This window comes from Equus caballus, chromosome 21, assembly GCF_041296265.1.
Source record: "Equus caballus isolate H_3958 breed thoroughbred chromosome 21, TB-T2T, whole genome shotgun sequence".
Classification (NCBI taxonomy): domain Eukaryota; kingdom Metazoa; phylum Chordata; class Mammalia; order Perissodactyla; family Equidae; genus Equus; species Equus caballus.
Genome location: NC_091704.1, coordinates 11,845,207 through 11,872,750, shown reverse-complemented (window position 1 = coordinate 11,872,750; position 27,544 = coordinate 11,845,207). Strand labels below are relative to the sequence as shown.

At 40.0% G+C, this 27,544-nt stretch overlaps 2 protein-coding genes and 1 long non-coding RNA gene across 3 annotated transcripts in view; 1 reads left to right on the top strand and 2 right to left on the bottom strand.

Annotated features, from left to right (window-relative positions):
* LOC138919976 (odorant-binding protein 2b-like) overlaps window positions 1–27,544 on the bottom strand; it is a gene marked incomplete at its 3' end in the record, with an annotated part of 73,474 nt that overhangs the window by 43,379 nt on the left and 2,551 nt on the right. The window lies entirely within an intron of this gene.
* Window positions 1–27,544, bottom strand: part of LOC138919742 (uncharacterized) — a 33,616-nt gene that overhangs the window by 4,742 nt on the left and 1,330 nt on the right. Inside the window, exon 2 of the long non-coding RNA XR_011430253.1 lies at window positions 2,157–2,238. This is a non-coding gene — a long non-coding RNA (uncharacterized lncRNA). The remainder of the gene's footprint in view (window positions 1–2,156; window positions 2,239–27,544) is intronic.
* Window positions 8,189–10,493, top strand: LOC138919885 (olfactory receptor 2AE1-like). Its single transcript, XM_070246488.1, has one exon. It carries the CDS (start codon window positions 8,204–8,206, stop codon window positions 9,137–9,139), a length of 936 nt encoding a protein of 311 aa, XP_070102589.1. The 5' UTR covers window positions 8,189–8,203; the 3' UTR covers window positions 9,140–10,493.

Here is a 27,544-nt window from a genome sequence, read left to right as displayed (position 1 = left end):
AGACATCAAAGAGCAAGAAGAGGTCCAACTTCAGACCTATACGGACTTACTTCATCTTTTCCTCTCCAGATGCAATTCTACCTGCAGAAGTAGTGACTTTAACTCATATGGCAACTGATATAAATGTTGACAACGTGAAGGGGTAATGGGACTTGGATGTGAATTTCCATCTTACTCATGAGCAAAACAAAATGTGGCAGCATCATGACATTAACAGTCAATCAGACATAGGACAAGTGCAGTTTGATTAAATGTAGGAAAAAAGAGAAAGCCCAACTCTATTGTTCCTGAAACCATTAGTGAAACAGAATCTAATGGAGAGGAAAGACCTCACAGATTATTTATTCCCTGCCCTTTCCTGGCATACAAACATAGGAAACTTGGCTCATTCCTAGTAAAATATAGAGAAAGTCTAGGTATTTCTCAAATTAAACTGACCCTTATATAAGAATTCTGTTTCTGCAGGTGGGACACAGACGCTTAGAGCTTCTCTATAAGGATATTATCAATGATCCTCAGTTTGGACACATTAGCAGATATATGACTCTGTAGGAGAAAATTTTTCTGTAGCCTGTAAGCACTGCCCTCTTGTGAAAAGATTGCATTCCTGAGGAAAACCACTTGTCCTATATTCCTAGTAACACCTATGGCAGGAAGGAGTGGACCCAGAACAAAAGAGGTTGATTCGTATCCCCCATCTCGCTTATGCTCTGGCCACACAGGAAGAGAAGAGGTGTGTGGAGAGTTCTAATGTGAGGTCCTGAAGGGAAAGGTGTGTGAAAGCAGAAGGGAAGTAAGACCAAAGGAAGAAAAATTGATTCCTCTCTCCAACTTTAAAGGGAAAAAGGCAAATGGAAAGAGACAGAGTAAGTTAGAGGGGATGAGGGAATGGTGGACACAGCCAGCATAGGAGAAAATGAATTTGGAGTGCATTGGCTTAATGACCTGAAGCTTCAATAGATATGTGTCTTCATAATCACTGAAAATAAAAATAAATAGGCTTAAAAGAGGACAAAGAAGAAGAAACGGCATCTTGGATGATCATCCCAGTCTAGCCTGGTGATGACACAGCCTGCACACCATCAGATGGCAACAATACGAGAGTCCCCACGGAAGACCTGCCGAGCTAAACCCTTCCCAAACTCCTGACCCACAAAATAGTGAGAAAAATAAAACAATTCTTGCAAGTTGCCAAGTTTCAGGATAATTTGTTAACTAGCTAAAGGTAACTGGAACAGCCACCCAAGACAGATGCATTTCTGCCTGGGCAAAGAGAACTGCCAGAGAAACACATGGGTTAGAGGCATTGGATTTATGGGTGTTGCATGGGCCCAGGGTCCGGTATGCAGCCCCCAATGGTGGTAGAGCCCATGTCAGAGGTGCTGCCGCTGGAGGCTGTGTCACAAGTTCTGCTGTGGCTCCTGACACCTCAGGTTGAAGATGCTACCTTACACTGCTGTGGGAGGGGCAGGTGTGAAGCCAGAAGTACCTTTTCTCCTCCTGTAGCCTCTGGTTGTTGTTGTGGGTAAGTGTGATTTTTGAAACCTCGCATCAGGGCACCACTGCCTCTGCCAGTGGTATCTGCATTTTGAATGCAGCCCTTGATGTTGAAAGACCAGGGTCAGAGTCATTGCTGCCTGGGGAAACGGAGGGGGCTCGTTCACTGGCACTGCTGTGTTGCCTGCAGTCTCAGGGCATGGGCGCCCCCCACCATCGTGGGGGGTGGGGTAGGGCTAAACCGAATGTCATTGTTCTTCCTGCAGTCTCTGGTCACTGGCCCGCGCTGGTGAGCATTTTGAAATCTCAGGTCAGAGCACCACCACCCTTGCTGTGGATATCTGTGCTGTGGATGCTGTACCCACGGCTGGAAACACCAGAGCCACTGTCAGAGAGAGAGAGAGGGAGCTGGGTCGCTGGCACTGCTGTGTGTCCTGAAGCCTCAGGTCGTGTGCACGACCCACCACTGCTGGGACAAAGAGGGGCTATGCAACAAGCACCATGCCTGCTCCTGTAGCCTCAGGCTGCTGATGCATGCAGCTGTGCTCCTCAGGTTAGGACACCAGAACCACCGCTGGCAGCATACACATTTTGTATTGCCACTGCCTTCGGAGGGGGAGGGGGCTGCTTCCCTAGTTCCATTGCTCTAGCCCACCAACCTTTTGACGTATAGATGCACGGAAGTCTCAGGCATTCTGGTGTTCTTTGCAGCGAGTCCTTTTTTGGTCAATTGATGTCCCACTAGGTGTAACATAAAGTGGACAGACAAAGAGAACAACTGACTTTACCATGATGCAGCTGTCACGTTTCTTTTTTTAAAATTAATTATTTATTTATTTTCTGATGTACATCATAATATATTTCGAATTCTGTGTAGATTACATCGTGTTCACCACCAGAAAATGAATTATAGTCCGTCACCTCACATGGGAGCCTCATCACCCCTATGCCCTCCCCCCTTCCCCCTCCCCCTATGATGACCACCAATCCAATCTCCAATGCTATGTGTTTGTTTGTCATTGTTTTTATCCTTTACTTATGAGGGAGATAATATGGAATTTGAGTTTCTCGCCCTGACTTATTTAACTCAGCATAATACCCTTAAGACCCATCCGTGTTGTCACAAATGGCCAGATTTCATCTTTTCTTATGGCTGAGTAGTAGTCCATCGTGCATAAATACCACATCTTCTTTATCCATTCGTCCCCTGATGGGCACCTAGGTTGCTTCCAAGTCTTGGCTATTGTGTATAACGCTGCAACGAACATGGGGTGCCAGTATCTTTGTGCCTTTGTGTTTTCAAGTTCCTTGGATAAATACCCAGCAGTGGGATAGCTGGATCATATGGTAGATCTATCCTTAATTTTCTGAGGGAACTCCATACTGCTTTCCATAGTGGCTGCACCAGTCTGCACTCCCACCAGCAGTGAACAAGCGCTCCCTTCTCTCCACATCCTCTTCAATATTTGTTGTTTCCTGTCTTGTTAATTATAGCCATTCTGACCAGAGTGAGGTGATCCCTCTTTGTAGTTTTGATTTGCATTTCCCTGATAGCTAATGATGTTATTTTACTTCTGTATCTGAAATCTTTTCACATGTTATATTAATGTAGTGTATAAAATTGGAGTATGACCAACAGCGAGAGTGAGGAATGCTAGCAGTAACTTCCTGCTTCCATTCCCTGACTTCTCTTCTATGATATGGCACATGGGGAAACCTCAAAAGTGTCTTGTGGGTAATAGAGGCTAGATCTTTCTCACTGTCTTCTCACAAGGGTTGGATACAAAAAGAGTACAGAGAACTTGGTTCCAAGATGGAAAAAAGCCAGGGACTCTAGGGAATATTTCTCTCCACGGTTAATTGACCCTTAGAGAAGATGTCCCCATGTTGTCTTCAGAGCCACGTTCATTGAGATAACTAGTTCTCCTGACCTCTACAGACTGAGTCCAGGAAAGCCCTTTGGGAATGCTCATCTCCGTGCATACAAGTATAATTGGCATCTTGAGTAATGGTTTTCAGAAGAGATTCAGGATGTGTCCTCTGGGTTGGAATCTCTGATGCCATCTACTTAGTGTCTTTGATTTGCCTCAGGTGACATCATCATAGGTCTTCTGGACTATGGCTTGATTCATTTCTCACAGACAGTACTCCTCTTCCCTCACATTTGCCTTGTTTCAGACCAAGTCTCATTCCTGATAAGAAAACATTCATGGAGTCATGAAGGGGCTAATTCTAAAAAGACCAGTGCTAAAGGCAAATTCTGGTTTTATTAAATAGAAAAGGGGGTATAAAGCTAAGAAGAGAGTGCCTTCAACGATTCAAAATAGCAGAAAACACAAAACAGATTTTCTTTTGACTCTAGGCCCATTGATGATTAAGCTGGTGTTAGATGTAGCTTCTTAATCAGGTAACATTAATTGAAATTCTTATTGCCTAAGCTTGCATGGCCAGTTTGGAATGGAGAGGCATCTGAAATATAGGTTTAGAGGCAGCAGAAGCATTTGCATGATTCAAAGACCCAACTAGTAGACGTTAAGGAAGTCCAGTTACTTAATCTATCCTGGCGTGTGCTGATGGAGCTCAAAACCTGAGCATACCTTGCCAGAGCCTTACAGAATTACATGCACTCTTGCTCTTGATGATGGTCTGTCACTAGGATAGTTAGCATAATCAGTGCTGACTGTGGAGGACAATATAGTCTATGCCATTCCACCAGTAAAAAGAGAGTTCCAGGGTTAGAGAAGGAAGTCTGATGAGCACCTCAGAAAAGACTTGTTTGGATGACCAATAGCCAATGTGTGAGTCAGCGTGGGCCTATCCTGGCCTCTCTATTTCACTTCTATACTTGTTCTGCCCACAAGCCTCTGCAGAGGAAATTTCAGGTAAGGTAATGTTGGTGTTTCAGGTATCCATGAAATCCTTTTCAGAAACTGGCGCACACTCTGACATTGTCAGTTTATGTCCTCATTCCTTAAATATGAAGGTGATATTAGTCAGTTCATGAGGAAAGCTGCCTGATGAGGCAGAGGAAAAAAAAGCCAGTTGAGAGCTGCAAATTGGAATGGGAAATTATTATAAAAGCTACCTGGGGCAGAAAGAGAGACGACATGAATCAGATGATGGAAAAGTTACGCTACAGAGATTTACAGAGAAAAATGGGAAAAAAAATGAGGAAAGAGATAGGAAATATATGAATATTTTAGTAAAAGGGAAATGTGTGGATGTCTGGTTAGGGCTGGAGCGATCAGGGGGAATGCGGAAGATTTGGGCCCTTAGTCCACAAGAAGCTGAATTTGAAATAACAGTGTGAGGTGACAGCCAATATAATGATACTAGGCTGCATTAATATGGAGAGAGTTAATACATGTGACTTCTTTCTTATGGTCAAATTATACTTTAAAGAATACGTTCTGTTCTGAATTCTTCACTTTAGAAACTAAGTAGATAGTGTGGAATGCATGGAGAGCTAGGGAAACATTTAGGAGGAAAAACACAAAGAGGGATAGAGTGGATATTTTGAGGATCAATGTAGATTAGTATTTTGCACTAGGCTTCACCATGGCTGCCAACTCTCATTTTGAGAAGTGTGCATATGAGAATTAGATACAGGGCTGATTGGGAGATTTGGTTGATTAAATATTATAATCCTAGTTTTATCAGCCTGATCTATAATTTGAAGGCTCTCAGGTCTACCTAGGACACATATCCTGTTTGTTTTTAAGTACATAAGTACAATGGCTTTATTATGTTTCAACCTGGCACCTATTCATATTTCTTTAAACTATTCTTAACTTCCAAATAAAGACAGTACTGAGTTTTCCTTCCACCTAACATGATAAAGCTTTCCATATACAATGAAAAACATGTTAACCTTTTCTCAAGAAGAGGATATAAAAGACACTGTGCCTTTCCCCATAAGAGGATACAAAATCCTTTTAGGTTTTTAGGCAAAATTCATTTACTCCTATCTGATTCATACCCCTCCTTTTATGTCATATAACTTAAATACCGAGATATGAATCTAACCATTTTGTTATATCGTATGTTAGAAAAGGTGATGATGGAGAGGATGAAGACAAAAATATTTAGTTAATATATGTGAACCAAACGTTCATATCAAAACAAGGAAGAAAGGGCTGTACTGTTACAGTTTTGTTTTGCAGCAGCTCACATGAGCACGGCTGGTGTTTACAGCTGTCTTCATTCACTCCCCATTTCATATTCCCTTAGTGTGCAGCTGGTCAGCTTCCTTGTCAGGTGAGGTGACACCAACTTCATTCCGGAATGATCTGGGCCCTTAGTAGTCCTGTCTGAATTGGGTGGTTATGGGTTTCCCCTGACTTTCATCACAAAGAGGCTCCCTAGAACATCTCCTGCATTGCAGACATGCTCCTCCTTATCTCCATGGTGTAGTAGCAACTGAATTTCCCCTTGCTACTCAGGATCGGTCACATCAGCCAGTATATAGTACCTCCTTAGCTTGTTGATTCAGTGATATGTGGAGCCAAAAGTGGCAGGGTAGCAGGCTCAATTATCAGTAAATGAAATCCTTGTTGTGTCACCTGGTAGAAAAATACTTCCCTTTGGAACAAAGACCTCTAACGCAGCAGAGCCTAAAAGTGCAGAAACAGGAAGCAAAGATTTTCCTGGTGGATCATAATTATAAATTTTATAGTGAGAGGACTCATTCCCATTTTTACCTATTGATGCCTGGTCCCGAGAAACTGATTGATGGAAGAAACAGCATCAGAAATTAGATGCAGATTAACAGGATTTACTGCATCCTGGAGGACATTGTCCCAGCCATATGAGGTGTTTCCGACCAGCTGTTGCCATAACCGAGTCTTCAAAAGCCCTTTCCACCATCATATTAAGCCAGTTGTTTTAGGAAGATGGAGAATATGCTAAGACCAGTGGATTCCATGAGCATGGGCCCATTCCCACACTTCATTTGCTGTGAAATGAGTTCCTTAGGCAGAAGCAATGTTTCATGGAGTACCACTATGGTGAGTAAAGCATTCTATAGGTCCACAGGTGGTTTTTTGGCAGCAACTGTACGCAAGGAAGGCAAATTTATATCCAGAGTAAGCGTCTATTGTAATAAAAACAAAGCACTGTCCCTTCCACGATGAAAGTTATCCAGTTGACCCACTCTACCACCAAGTAGCTGGCTGTTCTCCTGGATAGTAATACCGTATCAAGGACGCAATCTTGGTCTCAGTTGCTGGCAGGTTGGGCACCCAACAGTGGAACTTGGTGAGTGGAAGTCCATGTTGCTGAGTCCATGTGTAGCCTCCATCATGTCTTCCATGGCTACCTTGTTTGTGGGTCCATTTGCATGAACAGGAGTGACTGAGGAAGAGTCCTAACTGACATCCACAGAATAGGTTAGCACGTGGATAGGAGGACTCATTCTGTGGACAATAGTAATGGGCATTTCTTCCCTGTTTTTTATGAATGTTTGGCATGATTTTGGTTGTATGCAGGATAGTTATACCATGCTAGGCAGGAGGATGACTTTGTCCTGTTTATTTTGTGATTAAGTGTGCTTTAAGGAGATGTGTATGTGTACCAAATTGACATGGGATGGACTCTGGTCGCTTTGTAATGTGTCAATGTGGCTAGGATGAACTACATTTCCCAGAGTTCCCACGTTTGTGTGTTTCTGGCTAAGAGGAGCCACAGGAAAGATTCTCAGGGAGATGTCGAGGCAGAAGGGAAGCAGCTGCTGTGTTGTTTACAGACCGTAAAGTTGGTGATATGCTGCCTCACCTCACTCTTGTGAAGCAGCATCTGGGCCTGAGATTGGCTCTACCTTGCCCTCAACCTTCCTTTAGCATCTGTGACTTCTGGGCCAGGTGTGTGTGTTCAGCCTCATGAAGAAGGACCCCAGCTTCCACAAGATAGCCATACCACAAATTCCAGAGACAGCAAGAAAGGACATGAATTTCAGTCCACGTTGCAGGGTCACAGCTGAAGCATGTGGGTTCCAGCCTGCAATTGATCTACCACACTTCATACCCATCTTCCCTTCGTGACTGCTTGCCACAAGGCCTATCAATGTCCAGCATCAGACACAAAGGTAACAGCCTCACACAGACTGCTTAACCAGCTTTCACACTTTCACAGGGCCAAATTTCCATACAATCTATTAAATGTATATGTCTACGTATCTTTCAATTTCTTAGTGGTTCAGCTTCTCTGGTTAAACCTTGACTGGTATAATAAGCAAAAATAGTATTCATGTATTATTTATACATATAAATATAATATATAGAAAATTTATTGTATACATAAGGATAAAAGTACAAATGTTTACAAAAATATGAAACTGTATATATGTGTTTACATATTTTATAAAAGTGTATTTGTGTGTATATGTACTTATAAAATATATATATAGGTGGTTATATATCTCTTACTTAATGAGGAGAGACTATTGTTTTGAAGTTTGGCACTTAAAGGGGCCAGAAGATTCTAGAATTTCAGAGTGACCATGTTTGTGAAGAGAAATTTGAAGTTCTCACTTTTTCTAAATGGTTACTTCAACAATTTGACCTGCTGTATAATTAGAAATAGAAAAATTTTTCTTCAAAGATTCTTTTGTAGATCAAAAGGTCATATTGTGAGGTATGCTGAACCCCAGTATTTCTGATGTCGCTCTTCCTTTCCACTTCCTGTTTCCCAAGGGACACAGAAAGGGGAGATGTGGCAGAGGAATCAGACCTCCCTGGCAGACTTCATCCTTGAAGGTCTCTTTGATGACTCCCTCACCCACCTTTTTCTTTTCTCCTTGACCCTGATGGTCTTCCTGATTGCAGTGAGTGGCAACACCCTCACCACTCTCCTCATCTGTGCAGATCCCCCGCTTCATACACCCATGTACTTGCTGCTCAGCCAGCTCTCCGTTATGGATCTGATGTATGTCTTCACAACCGTCCCCAAGATGGCTACCAACTACCTATCTGGCAAGAAGTCCATCTCCTTTGCCGGCTGTGTGACCCAGCACTTCCTCTATTTGTCTGTGGCTGGTGCGGAGTGTCTCCTCCTAGCTCTCATGTCCTATGACCGCTATGTTGCCATCTGTCATCCACTGCATTACACTGTTCTCATGAACAGAAGGGTGGGACCGATGATGGCTGTCATGTCATGGTTGGGATCATCCATAAACTCCCTATTTCACACAGTGTCCTTGATGCACTTCCGTTTCTGTGGGCCTCTAAAAAGCCACCCTTTCTATTGTGAGTTTCCAGCTGTTGTGAAGTTGGTACGTGGAGACATTACTGCTTATGAGACCACTGTGTGCGTCAGCAGTGTCCTGCTTCTCCTCCTCCCCATCTTTCCAATTTGTACATCCTGCATCTTCATCCTCCATAGTGTCACTCAGATGCATTCAGCTGGGGGTAAGAGAAATGCCTTTGCCACTTGGAGCTCTCACCTCACTGTGGTTTCCCTCTGGTTTGGTGCCTACATATTCTCATATATGAGGCCCAGGTCCAAGCGCACACCATTGCAAGGCGAAGTTGGTTCTGTGTTCTATAGTATCGTTACTCCCACACTGAATCCTTTAATGTATACTCTCTGGAATAAGAATGTAGCGAAGGCTCTGAGGAGAGTGCTGGGGAGAGATGTTATCACTTAAAGACAGCAATTGCAGTTGCTCTGAGTGTAAGAGAGGAATGGGATAACCTCCTCGGATTGATCTGGGCAAGCCCCTAAGAGTTTTCAAGGGTCCATATCCCTGATGACTGCTGCATAAATGAAGTGGTCAACACACAATTCCAGTCTTCTAACTTGGTCTCAGGCCTCCAAGCACTATAGAGTACTTACCTTAGTCCATTCGGGCTGCTGTTACAAAAATACCATAGACTGGGTGGGTTAAACAACAAACATTAATTTTTCTCCATTCTAGACACTGAGAAGCCCAAGATCAAGTCTTGAAAGTGGTAGACCCTGTTTCATTTCCTTTTTATCTCTTTTTAAATGTAAGCTTGCCCTAATGTGTTTCCCTGAGTAACCTATCCAAATGGCACTCACCCTTCTCTGTCCCCTGCATCCACGTTGTAACCCTTCTTTGCATGATTTTGCACTGTATTGTTATATTATATTTTTTGTCTGTTTTACTAGAATGTAAGCTCCCTGATGGCTAGGACTTTGTTTGGGTTACTATTGTCTCACCAGAGACAATAAAACAGCCTGACATGAAAGAAGTGATCAATGAGTATTTGTTACATGGATAAATAAGTGACAGGACATAGATTGCTTTACTATCCCCATGACATTAATGAAGTCTCATTCAGAGAGGGGAAGAGACCTAAAAATGTATAACACAATTGATGACTTTGTAAGACTCATTTTGTGTCAGATATTCAGGGATTAATACCAGTCAAATTCAGAGGGCTAATATCTCCATGAACTTTCCTGAGGTGTAGTAGTCTGAGGGATGCCAAAATGAGGGACAAATTTCTATATCATACTACCTCTCCTAGATAAAAATGTCAGGAAGCCCTGGGACCTTCTTCAGAAGAATGACCCTTAAGGTTTGACAGCACAGCTGTACTCTCTTTGACAAGTAAGTATCTTCCCTTTGAGAAACAGCTTTTGGCATTTTGTAACCAGGTGAGCCAATGATCATGAGTTGGGTGTCATCTCAACCACCTAGCCCTAAGGTTGAATTTACCCTGTAACACTCCACAACCAGGGGGAATTAATATTTACAGAAACTGGGCCTGGGTGGTTTCTGAAGGCACAAGGGTGTTGCATACACAGCCGGCTCACAATCCCAGTTAGAGACAGGGGATTGTTCCTCAGCTACCTCTCCCTCGACACACGCAACTATGACGTTGTCAGGAATCCTATAAAATCATTGGAGAATGAAACAATCTAAGTGAAGAGTACGGATGGTTATTTGTGTATTTCTGGCATGTGCCAAAGTAAATAATACAGTTTTTATGTGGGCTCCTTTTGAAAAGAGATATAAAACTATGTTATTGTAATCATTGTTTATATGTTCTGGATATTAACTGCTTAGCCAATGGATGGTTCACAAATATTTTATCTCATTCCATAGTTTGTCTTTTCCCTCTGTTGGTTGTGTCTTCTGATGAACAGAACTTTTAAATATTGATGTATTCCAATTTATCTACTTTTACTTTTGTTGTCTGTGCTTTTTGTGTCATATCCAAGAGGCCATTGGCAAACCATGAAGCTTCACCCCCAGATTTTCTTAAGCATTTTACAATTTTGGCTCTTACATTAGATTTTGGATATATTTTCAGTTAACTTTTGTATATATTGTGTCAGGTAAGGGTCCAAATTCATTCCATTTACAAAAAGAATCAAAAAGTATAAAATATCTAGGAATTAACTTAACCAATGAATTGATAGAGTTGTCCAGAGAAAATAGAAAACACTGCTTAAAGAAATTAAGGAGACATAAATAACTGAGAAGATATTCCGGGTTCAGGTTTGTAACACTTACTGTTATTATGATGTCCATACTACTGAAAGTGACCTACAGAATCAATGCAATCTTTACCAGAATCCCACTGGAATTTATTCAGGAAAGAAAAACCTATCCTAAAATGCATATGGAATCAAGGGACCTCAAATAGCCAAAACAGTCCTGAAAGAGAATAAAGCTGTGGGACTCCCAGTTCCTGATTTCGAGACTTTAATTCAAAAGCATGGTGATCAAAACAGTGCAGCCCTGGCATAAAGACAGGCATATCAACAAACGGAACTGAACAGAGAGCTCAAATACGAACCTTCACCTATATGGGCAAATGATTTTCAACAAGGGGGCAAGGTCATTCAATAGGGAAAGGACAGTTTGTTTCGCTAAATGGTGCTAGGAAAACTGGACATGCAAAAGAATGAAGTTGGACGCTTACTTTACACCATATACAAAAATAACTGAAAATGTATCAAAAAGTAAAACGTAATAGCTAAAACTACAAAACTGATAGAAGAAATCATAGAAGAAAATGTTTATGACATTGTATTTGCCCATTGATTTCTTGGATATGATAGAAAAACACAGGCCACAGAAGTAAAAAGAGATAAATTGGACAACATCAAAATTTACAGTTCTGTTAAGCACAGGACACAATCAGGAGAGTGAAAAGACCACCTATGGAATGAGATAAAATATTTGTAAACCAACTGTCTGATATATATATCCAAATATATAAAAATGACTACAACTCAAAAGCAGCAATAAAACAACCTGATTAAAAAATGATCAAGGAATTGTCTAGACATTTCTCCAAACAAGTTGTACAAATGGCCGACAGTCACATGAAAATATGTGCAGCATCACTAATCTTTAGGGATATGATTAGGAAAAATCAGCTCATATTGGATTAAAGACTTAAAAGTAAGACCTGCAACCATAAAATCTTTAGAAGAAAACATAGGGGATAAGCTCTGGGACATTAGTCTTGATAATGATGTTTTGGGTTTAATACCAAAAGCAGAAGCAACAAGAAAAGCAAAACTAAACAACTGGGACTACATCAAACTAAAGGACTTCTGCACAGCATGTGACACCACCAACAAAATGAAAAGATAACCTAGAAAATGAGAGAAATATTTTCAAATAATAAATCTGAAAATTAGTTACTATCAAAAACACACAAAGAACTCATACAACTCAATAGCAATACACCCCAGATAAATGCAAATGAAAACTACAATGAGATACCACCTCATGCCTGAAGAATGGCTTGTTAAAAAGACAAGAAATAACAAGTGTTGGAGAGGATGTGGAAAAAGAGAATCAATGCGCACTGTTGGTGGGAATGTAGACTGGCACATCCACCATCGAAAACAGAGTGGAGATTCCTCAAAAAATACAAATAGAATCACCATATGATCCAGCAATTCTATTCCTGGGTATATATTCAAAGGAAGTGAAATCACTATCTTGAAAAGATGTCTGCATCCCCATGTTCACTGTAGTGTTATTTATAATAGACAAGACATGGAAACTACTGAAGCGTCCATCTATGGATGAATGGATACAGAAAATGTAATATATATATATACAATGGGATATTAGTCAGCCATAAAAAGGAAGGAAATTCTGACATTTGTGACAACAGGGATGGACCTTGAGGGTGTTATATTAAGTGAAATAAGCCAGACAAAGAAAGACAAATACTGTGCAATTTCACTTATATGAGGAATCTAAAGAAATGGAACTCAAAGATACAGAGAAGAGATTGATGGTTGCCAGAGCTGGGGGTGAAGGTGGTCAAAAGTTAGAAACTTTCAGTTGTAAGATCAATAAATTCTGGGGATGCAATATACAGCATTGTGACTATAGTTAACAATGCCATATTGGGGGGCTGGCCTGAGGGCATAGTGGTTAAGTTCACATGCTCCGCTTTGGTGGTCCAGGGTTCACCAGTTTGGATCCTGGGTATGGACCTAGTACCGCTCATCAAGCCATGCTGAGGTAGCGTCCAACATAGAAGAAGTAGAAGGACATAATATACAACAATGTACTGGGGTTTTGGGAAGAAAAACGAAAAAAGATAAATATTGGGAACAGATGTTAGCTCAGGGCCAATCTTCCTCACCAAAAAGCACACACACAACACGAAATACCATATTGAATATTTGAAAGCTGCTAAGAGAATAGACTATCAAAGTTCTTATTCTGACACATGCTACAACATGGATGAACCTTGAGGAAAATATGCTAAGTGCAATATGCCATCCGTGAAAAGACACATACTATATGATTCCAATTATAGGAGATGCACAGAGTAGTAAAATTCATAGAGATAGAAAGTAGAATAGTGGTTGTCAGGGGCTGGGGAAGGAGGGTTTGAGGAATTGTTCCATGAGTACAGAGTTTCATTTTCAGAAAATGAAAAGACTAAAATTTGTTGCACACAATGTGAAAGTACTTAAAAGTACTGAATCATACAATTAAAATGGTTAAGATGGTAAATTTTGTTATGCGTATTTTATCACATTTAAAAATTTTATGTACAAAGCACAGACAGGGCACTCTCATAATTAATGAGATATTTGTTTGGATCGCAACTCGACTTTTGGTGGTGAACACAAGGTAGCCTATATAGAAGTCAAAATATAATGATACAATTGAAATTTATATAATGCTATAAATCACTTTTACCTCAATAAAAAGATAAAGTTCATATGAAATATTAAAAAAAGTATGATCAGAAATGTACCACCAACATAAATTTTTTTTTCTGCTTTATCTCCCCAACCCCCCCCAACCCCGTACACAGCTGCATATCATAGTTGCATGTCCTTCTAGTTGTGGGATTAAATTTTAACAGATAAAATCTTTAGGAACATTTCCACTAAAACCAAGAGCAATAAAAGCTCACAATTATGACTACTGTTGGACATTGTACTAGAGAATCTTGCCAATGCAATAAGAAAGCAATAAGGATAAAGCTTGAGCAGAAAGAATCATTTTATTGTTTTTCACAGCTTAGAAGTCCAAGACAATCAACTTACAAATCAATGGAAGCAACAAGTAACCTCCAGAAATGTACGACAAACAATACACTATGTAACAACCCAAATGACCAGTCCGAAATAGAATAAAACATTGATAAATAAAGTGAAAATGGTGAGATAAATGGGGATAAAACACATTCTTGAATGGGAAACATTTTATTGCAAAGAAGTCAGTTCTTAATAAAATTAGTCTTTAAGTTCAATAAATTTGAATCTGAATCTCTTAATGTGTATTATGGACTTTGCCAAAACAATTCTAAAAGTCAAATCAAGGAGAAAATTTGTAAGAATGAACGCAAGATAACTGAAAAAGAGCAGCAAGCAAGAACAGGTGCTATCAGCTGTCAGAACATGCTCTGAAATAGAGAAAGTGAAAACAGTGTGGTATTCATTCAGGGAAAGAATCAATGAAAGAACAGTGAGTCCAGAACACAGATTTATATACAGGAATCTGATACTAATAACCGTGACATTCCAAACCAGGAGAAGATGTTAGAACATGTAGCTACCCATGGCAGGATGTGGGGCAAGAACTCTTTAAGGTATCATATAATTTTCAAGCTTTCTAAATGTTTCATGAAGTCCGTGAATTAAAATCTTGTATTTATTTTCTGTGAGAGTTTGTTTTACCACTTAATCCTGGCAGGGTGTTCCTATCTGGCTTCAGCAGAATATTATAGCACTTGGGGGCAAAGATGCATCGTAGTAGCCCAGCACTGGAAGCCAAGATAGAAAAGATCTCTGCAGCTACCATGCTCTTCCCCTTGGTGCTTGTATACGGGGGAGAAAGGTGATCCAGACACCACAGAACACCAAAATGCTGAATGTCAGGTACTTGGCTTCACTGAAATTGTCAGGAGTCTGCTGGCCAGAGAAGCCAAGGTGAAGCTCACGAGGGCCAAGGAACCCAAGTATCCTAAGGAAAGGTAGAAATGATGACAGAGCCCTTTTTGCACACATGATAAGGAGCGTAGGCTCAGAATGTGCATCTAGGTGAACAAAAGGGAGAAAATCACTTGAATCGATGAGCAGATGGGAATGATGGAATTATGTGCCCCTGACAGCATCCACTGCCTTATCTTTCTCCCTGGTGTTGTGATCTTGAAAGCCAGAACTACAGCGATGGTTTTATCCAAAATCTGGAAACAGCTACAGTCCACATGACTCCAATGTCATTTGTTGCAGGATGCAAGTGGAAGTGTTGGGATGGCCCTTGAAGAGCAAGGAGCACAGGAAGCAGAGGATGAGGCATTTGAGAAGGATGTAACTGAGAGACTGGTTATTAGCTTTGACTGTGAGGGTGTCCCTGTACTTCAGAAAAATCCTAAGAACCACAGATCTTAGGGCAGACAGACAAAGGGCTGCACAGGCAAGTACCATCCCCAGAGGATCTTCGTAGGCCAATAAGGTCACAGTCTTTAAGAGGCAATGACCTTGATTACGATTTGGGTATTGATTGTCTGGATATGTCATACATTGCTTCATACCTAGCAAGAAAAGCAAAGTGCCGTTAACTTGGGTTCAGTGATTCTCATGAGCCCCAGAATACTCACATTTGGACAAATTGCTATAATTAGACACCAAACTAAAGAATGTTATAGGAAGAAAAATTCCAAGTTAATGCTGTCTATTTTTTTCTTGCTATATCAAAGGCCAAGGAGCCCTAACATCATCTCTTTTGTTCATCTTCCAGACACAGAGGAACAAGTTTTAACTTACAAATAAAAATTACACCCATCTATACCACTTAAATAGAGGTAGGATTGCACATATCCTGGATTCATTCACTCAAAGGAAAGCATTTATTGATAACCTCTAGTGACGCATGGAGCTTCCAAAGTTTTGCAGATATAGAGATGGCCAAGACGTAAACTGTCACTTAAGCTTCAAAATTGCATTAATTCTGATAGCCAAATAATTAAAAAACATCTCCTATTCATTATAGCTTCTACTATTTCTGTTCAGATTTGAATCCCTTCTATTTTAACAAGACAACTCCCTAACGAGTCACCCTATCTTCTGTCTTGAAGCCCTCTTACGTCTCATCAACTCAATTGTACTAATTAAGGTTTCTATTATTTAAACCCATTCACGTACCTTTCTCGCTTAAAATGCCACAATTATTCTCACATTTGTAAAGAAACAAGTCTCAAACATTAGTGCATATTAGAATCACCTGGAGGGCTTGTTAAAGCAGAGTGCTGGCCCACACTATCAGAGTTCCTGATTTGGAAACTCAAAATTTACATCTCTAATAAGCTCCCAAGTGATGCTGATGCTGTTGGTATAGATACTACACTTTGAGACCCACCATTCTAGGTGGAATCCAAACTCCTAGCAATGCACAAAAGGTCCATTATTATCTAGGTTCTACCTACCTCTCCTGTAGCAACTTTTTTGTGAGGGATTGGATAGCAAGGATAAAGGAACAAATTTTAATGTGCGCGGGTGCTATCCCAAGCAATTTACTTGACGGATGAAAAAATATATCTCAATTCTCCCACAGTCTGTGAGGTAGCTAGACAGTATCGACTCATTTTTCAGAGAAAATAATTGAGGCTTAAAGAGCTTCAGTAACGCACCTGAGATCTTGGAGATAGTGAAGGCTGGGCTGGGATCCAGACTTCAGAGCAGGAGGTCAGACTAGGGTGAGGGAAGTGAGATCCCAGAGGTGCAAAATTTAAGGAAGCACTCACTTTCAGGTGCCAACCCCGCCCTTGCCTGACCCTGAGAGTGAATGCCTCCTTAAATTTTGTCACCCAGGCACCTCACCTACCTTTCCCTAGTCCTGGCTCTACTCAAGACTGTCTGACTTCAAAGCAGATGATCTTCCCATTACATGCCTTTTGCTAAATTTAATGTTCATCACCACCTTTTCTCTTAAAAAGTTGTAATTCTCATAAAATTATAGGGTTTAGATAAATTTCTGTATTTTGATACTTTTTCTCAAGAGGAGTTCCTATAGGTTTAAGTTCATAAATTTAATTCATCACTAAAAAGAAAACTGTAGGCCAACCTCATTTATGAAAACGCTAAATCCTTAAATAAAATATTAGATAATGTATTCAGGTCCATTAAAAAGTAACACATCACAATTAGGGCTTTTTAAATGCTTTAATGGAAGAACTTGAAAGAACATTCAACTTACAATGAGGTAGAACTGAGTTCAAAATTGTCCAAAAGTTCGCATTGATTTTACACTGAATTATAATAAAAAGAAATAACAAAAACTCTGAAGATTTCTTTTTAAAAAATTGTATGGTGTAGTTCAAATTGGCTGAAATTTGTCTCTGAATGTTTGATGAGATTCCCATGTGAAACCTATCTGGACCTAGTGCCTTTTTTGGTTAATAGCCTTTTTACAGCTTTTAACACTTAAAATCTTAAAAGAAATCCGTCTTTAAATCTTAAAATGCTCCATTAACCTCATATCTGTGTGTATAACTTCTCTTTCTCTCTTCCTGGAACCTCTTTTCTTCCCTTCTACACCTAACTATCAACCATGTCTCTAGACTGAGCTGGAATCATCTCACCTGAGTAGCATTCCTTGCTCGTGTAAGGCTTATTGATTCTATATTTCCCAACACATCTTATTTCTATTTCTACAATCAAGTTTTACACTTTATTGCAATTTTTATTTACTTGCCTGCTTATTTTATTAAGCTGGGGATGTTCAATGGAAACGTGGTTTATTTGAAAGAAAATGAGATTTGGACTTATAATAGTATTAAAATTTGGGCTCTTCCACTTACTGGGGGTCTAATCTTATTAACCAATTTTGTTAAAAATTATTAAAAAGTTTGAAATAATGTAAGAGGGTGACTGAATGCATTTTCAGTGGCATACTCTAGCATCGTCTAACCAGCCAACACAAGCGTTATTTATTTATCTAGGACTATATATATGTTTGACTTAATGATTTATTGTTTCATTAGAACCCAAACACTGTGTAGTTACATGTTAATCTGTACATTGTTGGGGAGTGGCAGCCAGGAGAAAGATAAACCCAAAGATTATGGTTTTATTGCCCTGTAGGACATTAACCATTTTTCTATGTAACCTAGCAATTGTATTCTAACATTCTTTTGTTGATGTTGTATTGTCAAAAATGCTTTTAGTGGGGCTGGCCTGATGGCTTAGCAGTTAATTTCATGTACTCTGCTTTGGTGGCCCTGGGTTCACTGATTGGGATCCCAGTCACAGACCTCCACACTGTTTATCAAGTCATGCTGTTGCAGGCGTCCCACATATAGAGGAAGATGGGCACAGATATTATCTCAGGGCCAATCTTCCTCAGCAAAAAGAGGAGGATTGGCAGCAGATGTTAGCTCAGGACTAATCTTCCACACCAAAAAAATGCTTCTAGTGATGAACTATAGAAACCGCTGTTTCACAAAAAAGGTTTGTGGTTCTTAGAACCACTTTTATCATCTCATTGATTTCCACATTAATTAATTAGTTAAATAAAATCATTGATACGTGTTTATTCCATAATGTTGAAAGTCATGGACTTAATTTTTAAAAATTTATGCTCAAAGTGCACTAAACTCACAGAAAAATAGTAATGATGATACACTTACCCCCATAGCTATTTTTATGGGAAAAAATGAGTATATGTGTATGTACCTGCACCATAGTCTCCCAATAACTAGTATTTGTATTTAGCATTACTTTCTCTTTATCTGGTATGTTGCACCTAATAGGAACTCAATATTGATTTCTTGAACATATGTATCGTTGAATACAAATACAGTTACTTGTTGAGTAACTGACTGAATTATCAACAACGAATTGGCAAAAATAGCCACACTTACATCTTCAATGAGCCTAAATTTCTAGGTGTTAATTGACACTGAAATGCTAGTTTTGGTCTGTTTTCCTAAGTCTGAGCTGTCTAACTTTTTATCTAGACTTTTTATTTTAAGGTAATTGTCGATTCGCATGCAGTTAGAAATAACACAGGGTGATCCCGTGTACCCGTTACCCAGTTTCCTCCAATGGTAACACCTTGCAAAACTCTAGTACAATGTCACCACCAGGATATTGACTCTAATATTCATTCATTGGTGAAACTTTCTATTTCTTTGCTGAGGCTTTCCACTTTTTCATTTCTCTCAAGCATGTTCATAATTGCTCACTGGAACATTTTTATGATAGTTCCTTTAGAATATTTATTAAATAATTCTGACGTCTCTGTGATCTTGGCGTTACCATTTATCGGTTTTCTTTCTGCACTCAGTTCAGATCTTCCTGGTTCTTGTTATGATGAGTGATTTTTGATGGAAACCAGAACATGTTGGGTATTGTGATATGCAGCTCTGGATTTTATTTAAACCTTCTATTTTATCTGGCTGCTTCTGCCAAGGTTCTGGCTAGGAAAAGGAAAAAGTGGTTCCTTGTTACTGCAGGGGAGGGAGAAGTCCAAGATTTCCACTCAGCCTCTGTTGACACATGATGAGGGAAGATGTCCCCATTTCTTCTGGGTGGGGTAGGAGTTCTGATTCCCCACTAGGCCTCCATGGCAGCTCCCTGGTTGGGAGGAGTGGGAGTGCCCCCTTACTGCTGCCCATGTGGCTTCACTACCCTGAGACAGAAAGGGAGCCTTGTAACTACTGGACCGTGATGGAAGCCCTCACTCTCCACTTGGCCTCCTCTAAGACAACACCTGTTGGGGGGGAGGGGTGCTTCATTGTTGGCATGTAGGGGGAAGTCTATGCACCCCACCTGGCAGGAGAGGGCCTGGGCACTGCCCAGAAGTGAGAAATGTCCTGTCTGTCCACTTGGCCATCTCTGATACCATCCTGGCAGCTTGCCTTGTTGCAGGTGGAAAGGGTGGCTGTCCACACTCCCCACTTGGCCTTTCCTGGTGAGAGTGGGCCACAGATTTTGCCATGATGTTTGAGTGGATTAGAGCAGTTCTTGTCTAAAAGTTTTCTGTCTTGCTAGCCTGTCCGTTTCCTGATCTTTTTGATAGAGAGAGCAGAGTTTTGTTAGGGCTTTTTAATGTTGTAAGTGCTCCGGCCTTTCCAGGTTGTTGGCTTCTTCAGACCCAAGTCTAGGACATATGAAGCAAAAAGAAATCCCAGGAAACTCACCACCATGGCCTTCCTTGGGTGCCACGGTCCCTACAAGTGTGTCTCTTCTCTCACATTTCAGAATCATCGTAGGTTTGTTTTATATATATGCCCAGCGTTTTAGTTGTACTTAGAGGGCGGAATAGAGAAAAGTGTGTCTGCTCCATCCTTCCAGATGTGGAAGTCCTCTGAGCACTAAGGTTTATGTTCATTCTGAGGAAGAGAAACTTCAGGAAAATCAATTGCCTTTTATTGTTTTGTTTCTACTAACTGCTCACTACTCCTGATCCTTGACATATTTGGATATTTTGTCAATATTGATCTTGATTTTCTTTTATATTTTTCTGTGTATTGTTAATATCTAGAAAAAATTACAATTGACCTATGGAAGAGAAAATAGAAATATTGGTTGATAGTGTTATTGAAATTTGGTCTGTGAAGTAAAAAATTTAATTAATTCGTCAAGGAGGCAGCATACTGTGTTGGCTAAATGCATGGACAGTTCAGCCAGATTATCAGGTTGAAATTTGGTTCCACAGTGGCCAGCAGGGTGACTTTGGGTAAGCTCCTGTGCCACCATTTCCTCATCTTTAAATGGAGTTGATATCACTATCTGTTTTTATATGCAGATACTTGTTGTTAAATGATTTGATGTGTGGAAAGCACTTCTTAGAACTGTGCCTAGCATCTAATAAATACTATCCAAAGGTTTGCTATTCCTAACCATTTGCCTATTTATTTTTATTAGACATAATTCCCAGCTGCATGTTCTGTTCTATATTTAAGTGTGTATTTTTGGATAGTATCTCATTTCTTTATTGTTAGAGTTTAAGAACACATTTTAGTGTCTGGAAACAGAAGTCTCCTATCTATCAAAATTCTCTTCCAATATTTTCTCCAAATCATTCTCTGTATCAACTTTAAAATACATTCCATAAAGGTCCACATTTTCAAGCAAATTTCAGTATGAAATGCCTTCGATTTACAAATAAATTTAGTAAGGCTTGCTATCATTCCAATTCCATCAATAAATAAAGGTGTCCTATCAATAAATAATGTGAGCCTTTTGCTTATTCAAAAATTGTATTATATTAACAATTAAATTTTAGAAGTTTTTAAATCAGATTTGCACACTTGCAGTTTATTACTAGGTATTTTAAATTTATTCCTATGTTATTGGGATATTTTTCTGCTATATCTTTAATAGGGTTGTTACTTGTACACGGAAAGCCACTGCTTTTTGTGTGCTTATTTGGAGACGGAACTTCTTCCCAAATTGTGGCAAAAATGCTCATTTTTGCCTGTTCTTATTTTTATTGTTTTTGGTGGAGAATATGGGCCCTGAGCTAACAACTGTTGCCAAAATTCCTCTATTTCCTTGAGGAAAGTTTTCCCTGAGCTAAGAGCTGTGCCTGTCTTCCTCTGTTTTGTATGTGGGACACCAGCAAAGCATGGCTTGATAAGCGATGTGCAGGTCTGCACTCAGGATCAAACTGGAGAACCCCAGGCGGCAGAAGCAGAGCACATGACCTTAACCACTATGACACCGGGCCAGCCCCTCTGACTAGGTAATCACCGTGCATCTCTCCTTCAAGTTACCCAGAGTTATATTACACACTGGTATTATGTGAATGGAATATTTTATCATTTTATCTACATGATTATTGTTATAAAAAGAAAAATCATATATTTTTGTATTTGTATCTCATATCCAGGAGGTTTTACTTTCAAGTTTTAGGAATTATACTGTTTCAGTTGATTCTTTGGAGTATTTTTTGTATAAAATGATGTATTTTAATTTCTTATGTTTTCCTTTTTAATAAATATCACCCTTTTTGTTTCATGAATTGTTGCACCACCCAGAACTCTGGAGCAATGTTAAAAGACAGGAATGAAAGTGAACATTTTATGTTGTCCACAAATTTAAGTGTAGATGGTATTTTCAGTTTTTCATTATTTAACTGCAATGTCTGTTGGCAATTCCAAAATGTTAGTTATTGTGTGAAAAGTCTTCAGGACCAGTCTTTCATCTTGGGGTCCCATGCAACCCTAGACTTGCTGTTTTTCAGCCACAGTAGACCTTTTTGTCAGGTCCCCGAATAGTGGAAGAAATGTGCTATTCTAATTATCTCTGACAAGGAAGTCTTCCTTTATTCAGCTGTTATAATTCTACTTATCTTTCAGTACTTAAAATAAAACACTTTTGTACTTTTTTGTTTCTTTTGTGGGGAATATTCTGACATCTCAAAGTAAGGTTAGATACTACCCCAATATTTGTATTTACTGCACTTGTATCGTGACCCTTATAATGTTCCTTGTGATCACTCATCATGTTCATCTCCTTGCTCCCTGACTCTGAACTGGCAGAGAACAAGTGTGATAGGGCAACCAGGGGTACTAAAATGCATCCTCAGCATATTTCACAGTGGCTGGTTCATAGCAGAAATATAGGATATGTTTTTCGTTTGTTAAGTCATGCACATTGTTTCTGAACACTTAGGTGTGTCATCATCGGTGCTAGTAACTTGAGAAATTAAGCTAAATAACATGCACCCTTCAACGTGTTCATATTTGGTTGAAAGACTTATATACAATAAAACCAAGATACTCATAATGACGTGTGTTAGGTTCCATGGTAGAAACAAACACAGGTCACTCTGGGATAGCCCTTCAAAATATTTTCTTGAGAAGGTAATGCAAAGAGTCAAAAGATAAGTAGGAGTGAACCAGGTCAAAGAGAAGAGTATCCTTACATAGGGAAGATTGTTAACTTTACTGGAGAAATCAGTGAGTAAATGAGAGAACAACTTTGAGATGTCAGTCCTATTCTCGATCCTCCCCATTTTGGGAACAAATAAGGACGTAAACGAAAGGATGAGTAGGAAACTTCCTCCAGATCTGCACCTGTGTCAGTGGAAACCTCCTTCTCTGGGCAGAGGGCACAGTCAAAGCAGCAGGCAGCCTTTCTCCACTGGGGAGCTTGCCTGGATGCAGGGCCACAGCTCTTGCTACACAGAACAGGGACTCTGAAGAAATCAGAGGGAAGTCTTGTTAAAATCTGAAAATATGATCTAGTTCTGTGTAACCAAAATGTTTCAGGGACAATCAACAAATTCCATTTAAAAGAAGCAGCCCCTTTGATCACAGGGCTGGATGCTCTTAACTACTGTATGATGTTAGCCATAACAAATTATAGAACCATACACTTTATTACATGTATTTTTATTATCTAATAGGCATTAAGAAAGAAAGATTACTCAAGTTGAAAGGAATGTTAGACAATAACTTGAGTTGGAAGAGGTGACTGTGCTTGCCCTATTGAGCTGAAGGAGGACATCAAAATCCCCACGCTGGACTCTGTTCTAAATACATATGGGTCATAAATATCCAGCAATGAAACTCTCCAACCAACCTCTTTAAACCCAGTGACCCAATCAATGAACTCTTCGTAGATGGAAAAGTCTTGACAAGGTGGTGCCTGTGGGACAAATTGTCCTACTTTCACCTGAAGTCCAAGTCCACCAGCAAAGTTCAAAAAGTTGAGAATATCATACTCTTTCACAGAGATTCTTGCTGATCTAGATGTACCTGGTCCCTACCATTGCAGTCAAACTGTGTGGTCTTCCGAAAGGAGTGGAGATGGAAAAGCTGTAGTTGAGCTGCAGAAGGAATTTTGGATTTGGACACAAAAGATCTGATAGCTGTGTGACATTGGAAACATCCCTCTTCTTTTTAACTTCAAACTTAAAAGTACTCACTTGTATTATAAGATTCAAAAGAGGCAACCCATATGGAAGTAACTTGATAACCTAAAACAAAAATTTAAACTGATATTTAAATATCATATAGTATGTATGTGATTTACATATGTGATACATATATTTTTATGAGATAAACATGGTAAGTTATCCACTATAGAATCAGACCCTACATAGGCACTTCCCCTGTCAGTCACCTCCTTGAGGAGATGCTTGAGAACATGAAAATCAAAAAATATCTATGCATAGCATTCAGAAAATATTGACCAGAGAATCAAATTCAGCCTCTCTCATTTGTCATTAGCAGTCTCTCAAAACTTCTCTTAACTCTTTTGCAAAATGGGGATAAAAATACTGCCTAAAGAAATTGTGATATAAGGTGAAACATATACATATATAAATATACCATTTCTATATCATGCATATATATATATATATATATGCATAAGATAAAAAATTTAAGTTAGCTACTAGCATGCCAGAACTGACATAAGCAATTCGAGCACTAGAGTTCTCTCTACTATCATTTAAGGCCATCATGGAAGAAGTCCAAACCTACGATAATGAAAAAAGAAAGACAATATTGGCAAGACTCTGAGGCTCTTTGTGACTCAAAGAGTTCCCTTTGGCCCATAAATTCCAAAATTCTATCTCTGCCATTGTCACCTTTTTCTTTACAATTATTTCTACACAAACAAGTTGAAATTGAAAGACTCTAAGACTAGAACTCTGTCTTAAGCACTGAAGTTAGTAAAGAAACTGGTATAAGCCTGAAAAAAGAACCCCAAACCCTGATTTCATACTGACGTCCTGAAAAAGGTACATTTGACTATGTATTTGGACAAGATATAAAATTTATAGACCATCAGACAAGGAGCAGCTTGATTTGGAACATTACCTACTGAGGGTTAACAACCAGCCTCTCCCCATTCCCTATTGATTGCATTTCTGATGGCTGCAAAAGAAGTTTATGAAGGGTCTGGGCCACAGCACAGACAGCATTTTATACACAGTTACTCCCGCCAGCCATGGCCATATCAAACTTATGCAAAGGGCGAGACTCAAAAGAGGCCTTGAGAGGACAGTCCTCCAAATTTTTACATTCAGTTTCAGAAATCAAGCAATCAAAGTGCAGGTTCCGTAATTTAGTGAGGTAGAAGTCTTCTGGGTGTTTAGAAGGGGTAACTTTCTGGAGAAATTGTTTCAAACCAGGGATCTCGCTGTGTGGTTGTCAAAAAGTGAGAGTCCCATGGAACGTATCAAGCATGGAATAACTTTCACGGAACGTAAAATCCCATTGCAATGTATTGATCAGACTTGCCTGTCACCAAAAGGTTCCCCTTTGAAAAGCTCAGTCCTATGAGTGAGTCAGAGTCACCATAAATGACAACCACATTTGCTGATGAATCGCTAATCCTGAAATGCTATTACCAGGCCAATGAGAAATATATGCTGTCAGTGACAGAAATCAATTCAACAAAGGCCACACAGATGCCACTCTGGTACATCTCTTTTCTCAAGTCCCATAGAAACTGAACCCCTTTCTTGTCTTCTGAAACAGCCAGCACAACCCAGATCTAGTCAAAATGCAGCCTCAACCAAACCATACCAAGGGCCAGTGCTGTGTTTCTGGGGGCCGTCTGGTAGAGAGATGGAAACTGGTCTTTGTCCCTCAGGATGGGATCAAAAGGGCCATAGGTGAGCTAAACGGGAAAAGAAAAATATTGTCCCATTTGAGATCAAAGGAAGCAACGTGAGGAAGAAATGAAGCGCAATTATCAGCCTATCTGACTTCAATTATGTTCAATGGCCTCAAGCCAGACTGATGGTTGCTGTTCAACAAGTGTCCCTTCGGGGCCGGCTCCCTGGCCCAGTGGTTAATTTCACGCGCTCCGCTGCGGCGACCCAGGGTTCAGATCCTGGGCGCGGACATGGCACTACTCCTCAGGCCACGTTGAGGCAGCATCCCACATCCCACAACTAGAAGGACCTGCAACTAACATATACAACTGTGTACTGGGTAGGGGGCTGGGGAGATAAAGCAGAAAAAGAAAAAGTAAATAAGATTGGCAACAGTTGTTAGCCCAGGTGCCAATCTTAAAAAAAAAAAGTGTCCCCTGTAGAAAGGAATCACAGAAAAGCTTTGTTCCTTCCACTTTTGTGCATCACTCTCCCTCTGAAAGTTCTCTGCAAAACAATGGCCATAAGTCAGAAATCCCCAAAACTTTAGCCAGTTAGGATCTATCCATTAGTATGCTCTTTGACATCAGTCTTAGCAGCCTATTTTCAAGTACCATGTCTGACTGGGCAATGGAAACAAAATACAAAATGAACAAATGGGACTACACCAAAGTAAAAAAATCTTCTGCACGGCAAAGGAAACCATCCACAAAACCAAAACACAACCTAACAACTGGGAAAAGATACTTGCAAACCATATATCGGATAAGGGGTTAATATCCAAAAGACAGAAAGAACTCATACATCTCAACAACAACAAAAATCAACAACCCAATTTAAAAAACGGGCAAAAGATCTGAGCAGTGACTTCTCCAAAGAAGATATCCGGATGGCCAAGAGGCATATGGAGAGGTGCTCAACATCATTAGCGATCAGAGAAATGCAAATCAGAACTACAAGGAGAGGTCCCCTTACTCTGCTCAGAAAGGCTCTAGTTAACAAGACAGGAGACAAGTGTTGGAGAGGATGTGGAGAGAAGGGAACTCTGCTACACTGCTGGTGGGAGTGCAGACTGGTGCAGCCACTATGGAAAGCAGTATGGAGTATCCTCAGAAAACTAAGAATACATCTACCGTATATATGATCCAGCCAACCCACTGCTGGGTATTTATCCAAAGAACTTGAAAACACCAATGCAGAAAGACACATGCACCCCTAGGTTCACTGTGGCATTATTCACAACAGCCAAAACTCGGAAGCAACCTAGGTGCCCATCAAGGGAAGAATGGATAAAGAAGATGTGGTACGTATGCACAATGGAATACTACTCAGCCATAAGAAATGATGAGATCTGGCCATTTGTGACAACATGGATGGACCTTGAGGGTATTATGTAAAGTGAAATAAATCAGAGGGAGATAGTCAAACACCGTGTGATCTCACTCATAAGTAGAAGATAAAAACAGTGACAAACACACACAGAGCCATGGAGATTGGATTGGTGGTTACCATAGGGGAAGGGGGGAGGGGAGAGAGCAAAAGGGGTGATGAGGCTCCCATGTGAGGTGACGGAGTATAATTAGTTTTTGGGTTGTGAACATGATGTAATCTACACAGAATTCGAAATATATTACAACGTACATCTGAAAGCTATATGATGTTAGAATCCACTGTTACTGCAATAAAATAAAATAAACTAAAGAAGTATAGGAGCCTCAAGAGACTAACAGGCTTTTGAAAAGTTATTCTAGGGATTTGTATGGCTTAGCTCAGGGCGGCAGACACCAGCCTGAGAAACAGCTGTGACATAGCCACTAACTTCAACTAAATTATACTCCGACTGGAGGGAAATCAAAACTACTATAATCATAATTTATTGAAGGCTTCACTTTGTGCCAGATCCTGTGCTAACTGCTTTGCACCAACTATCTCATTTAATCCTCACATCCCAAAGCTAGGTTACCGTTATTCTCCCCATTTTAAAGGTGAGGAGGCGGAAGCAGAAAGATGGCAATCTGCCTGGAATTC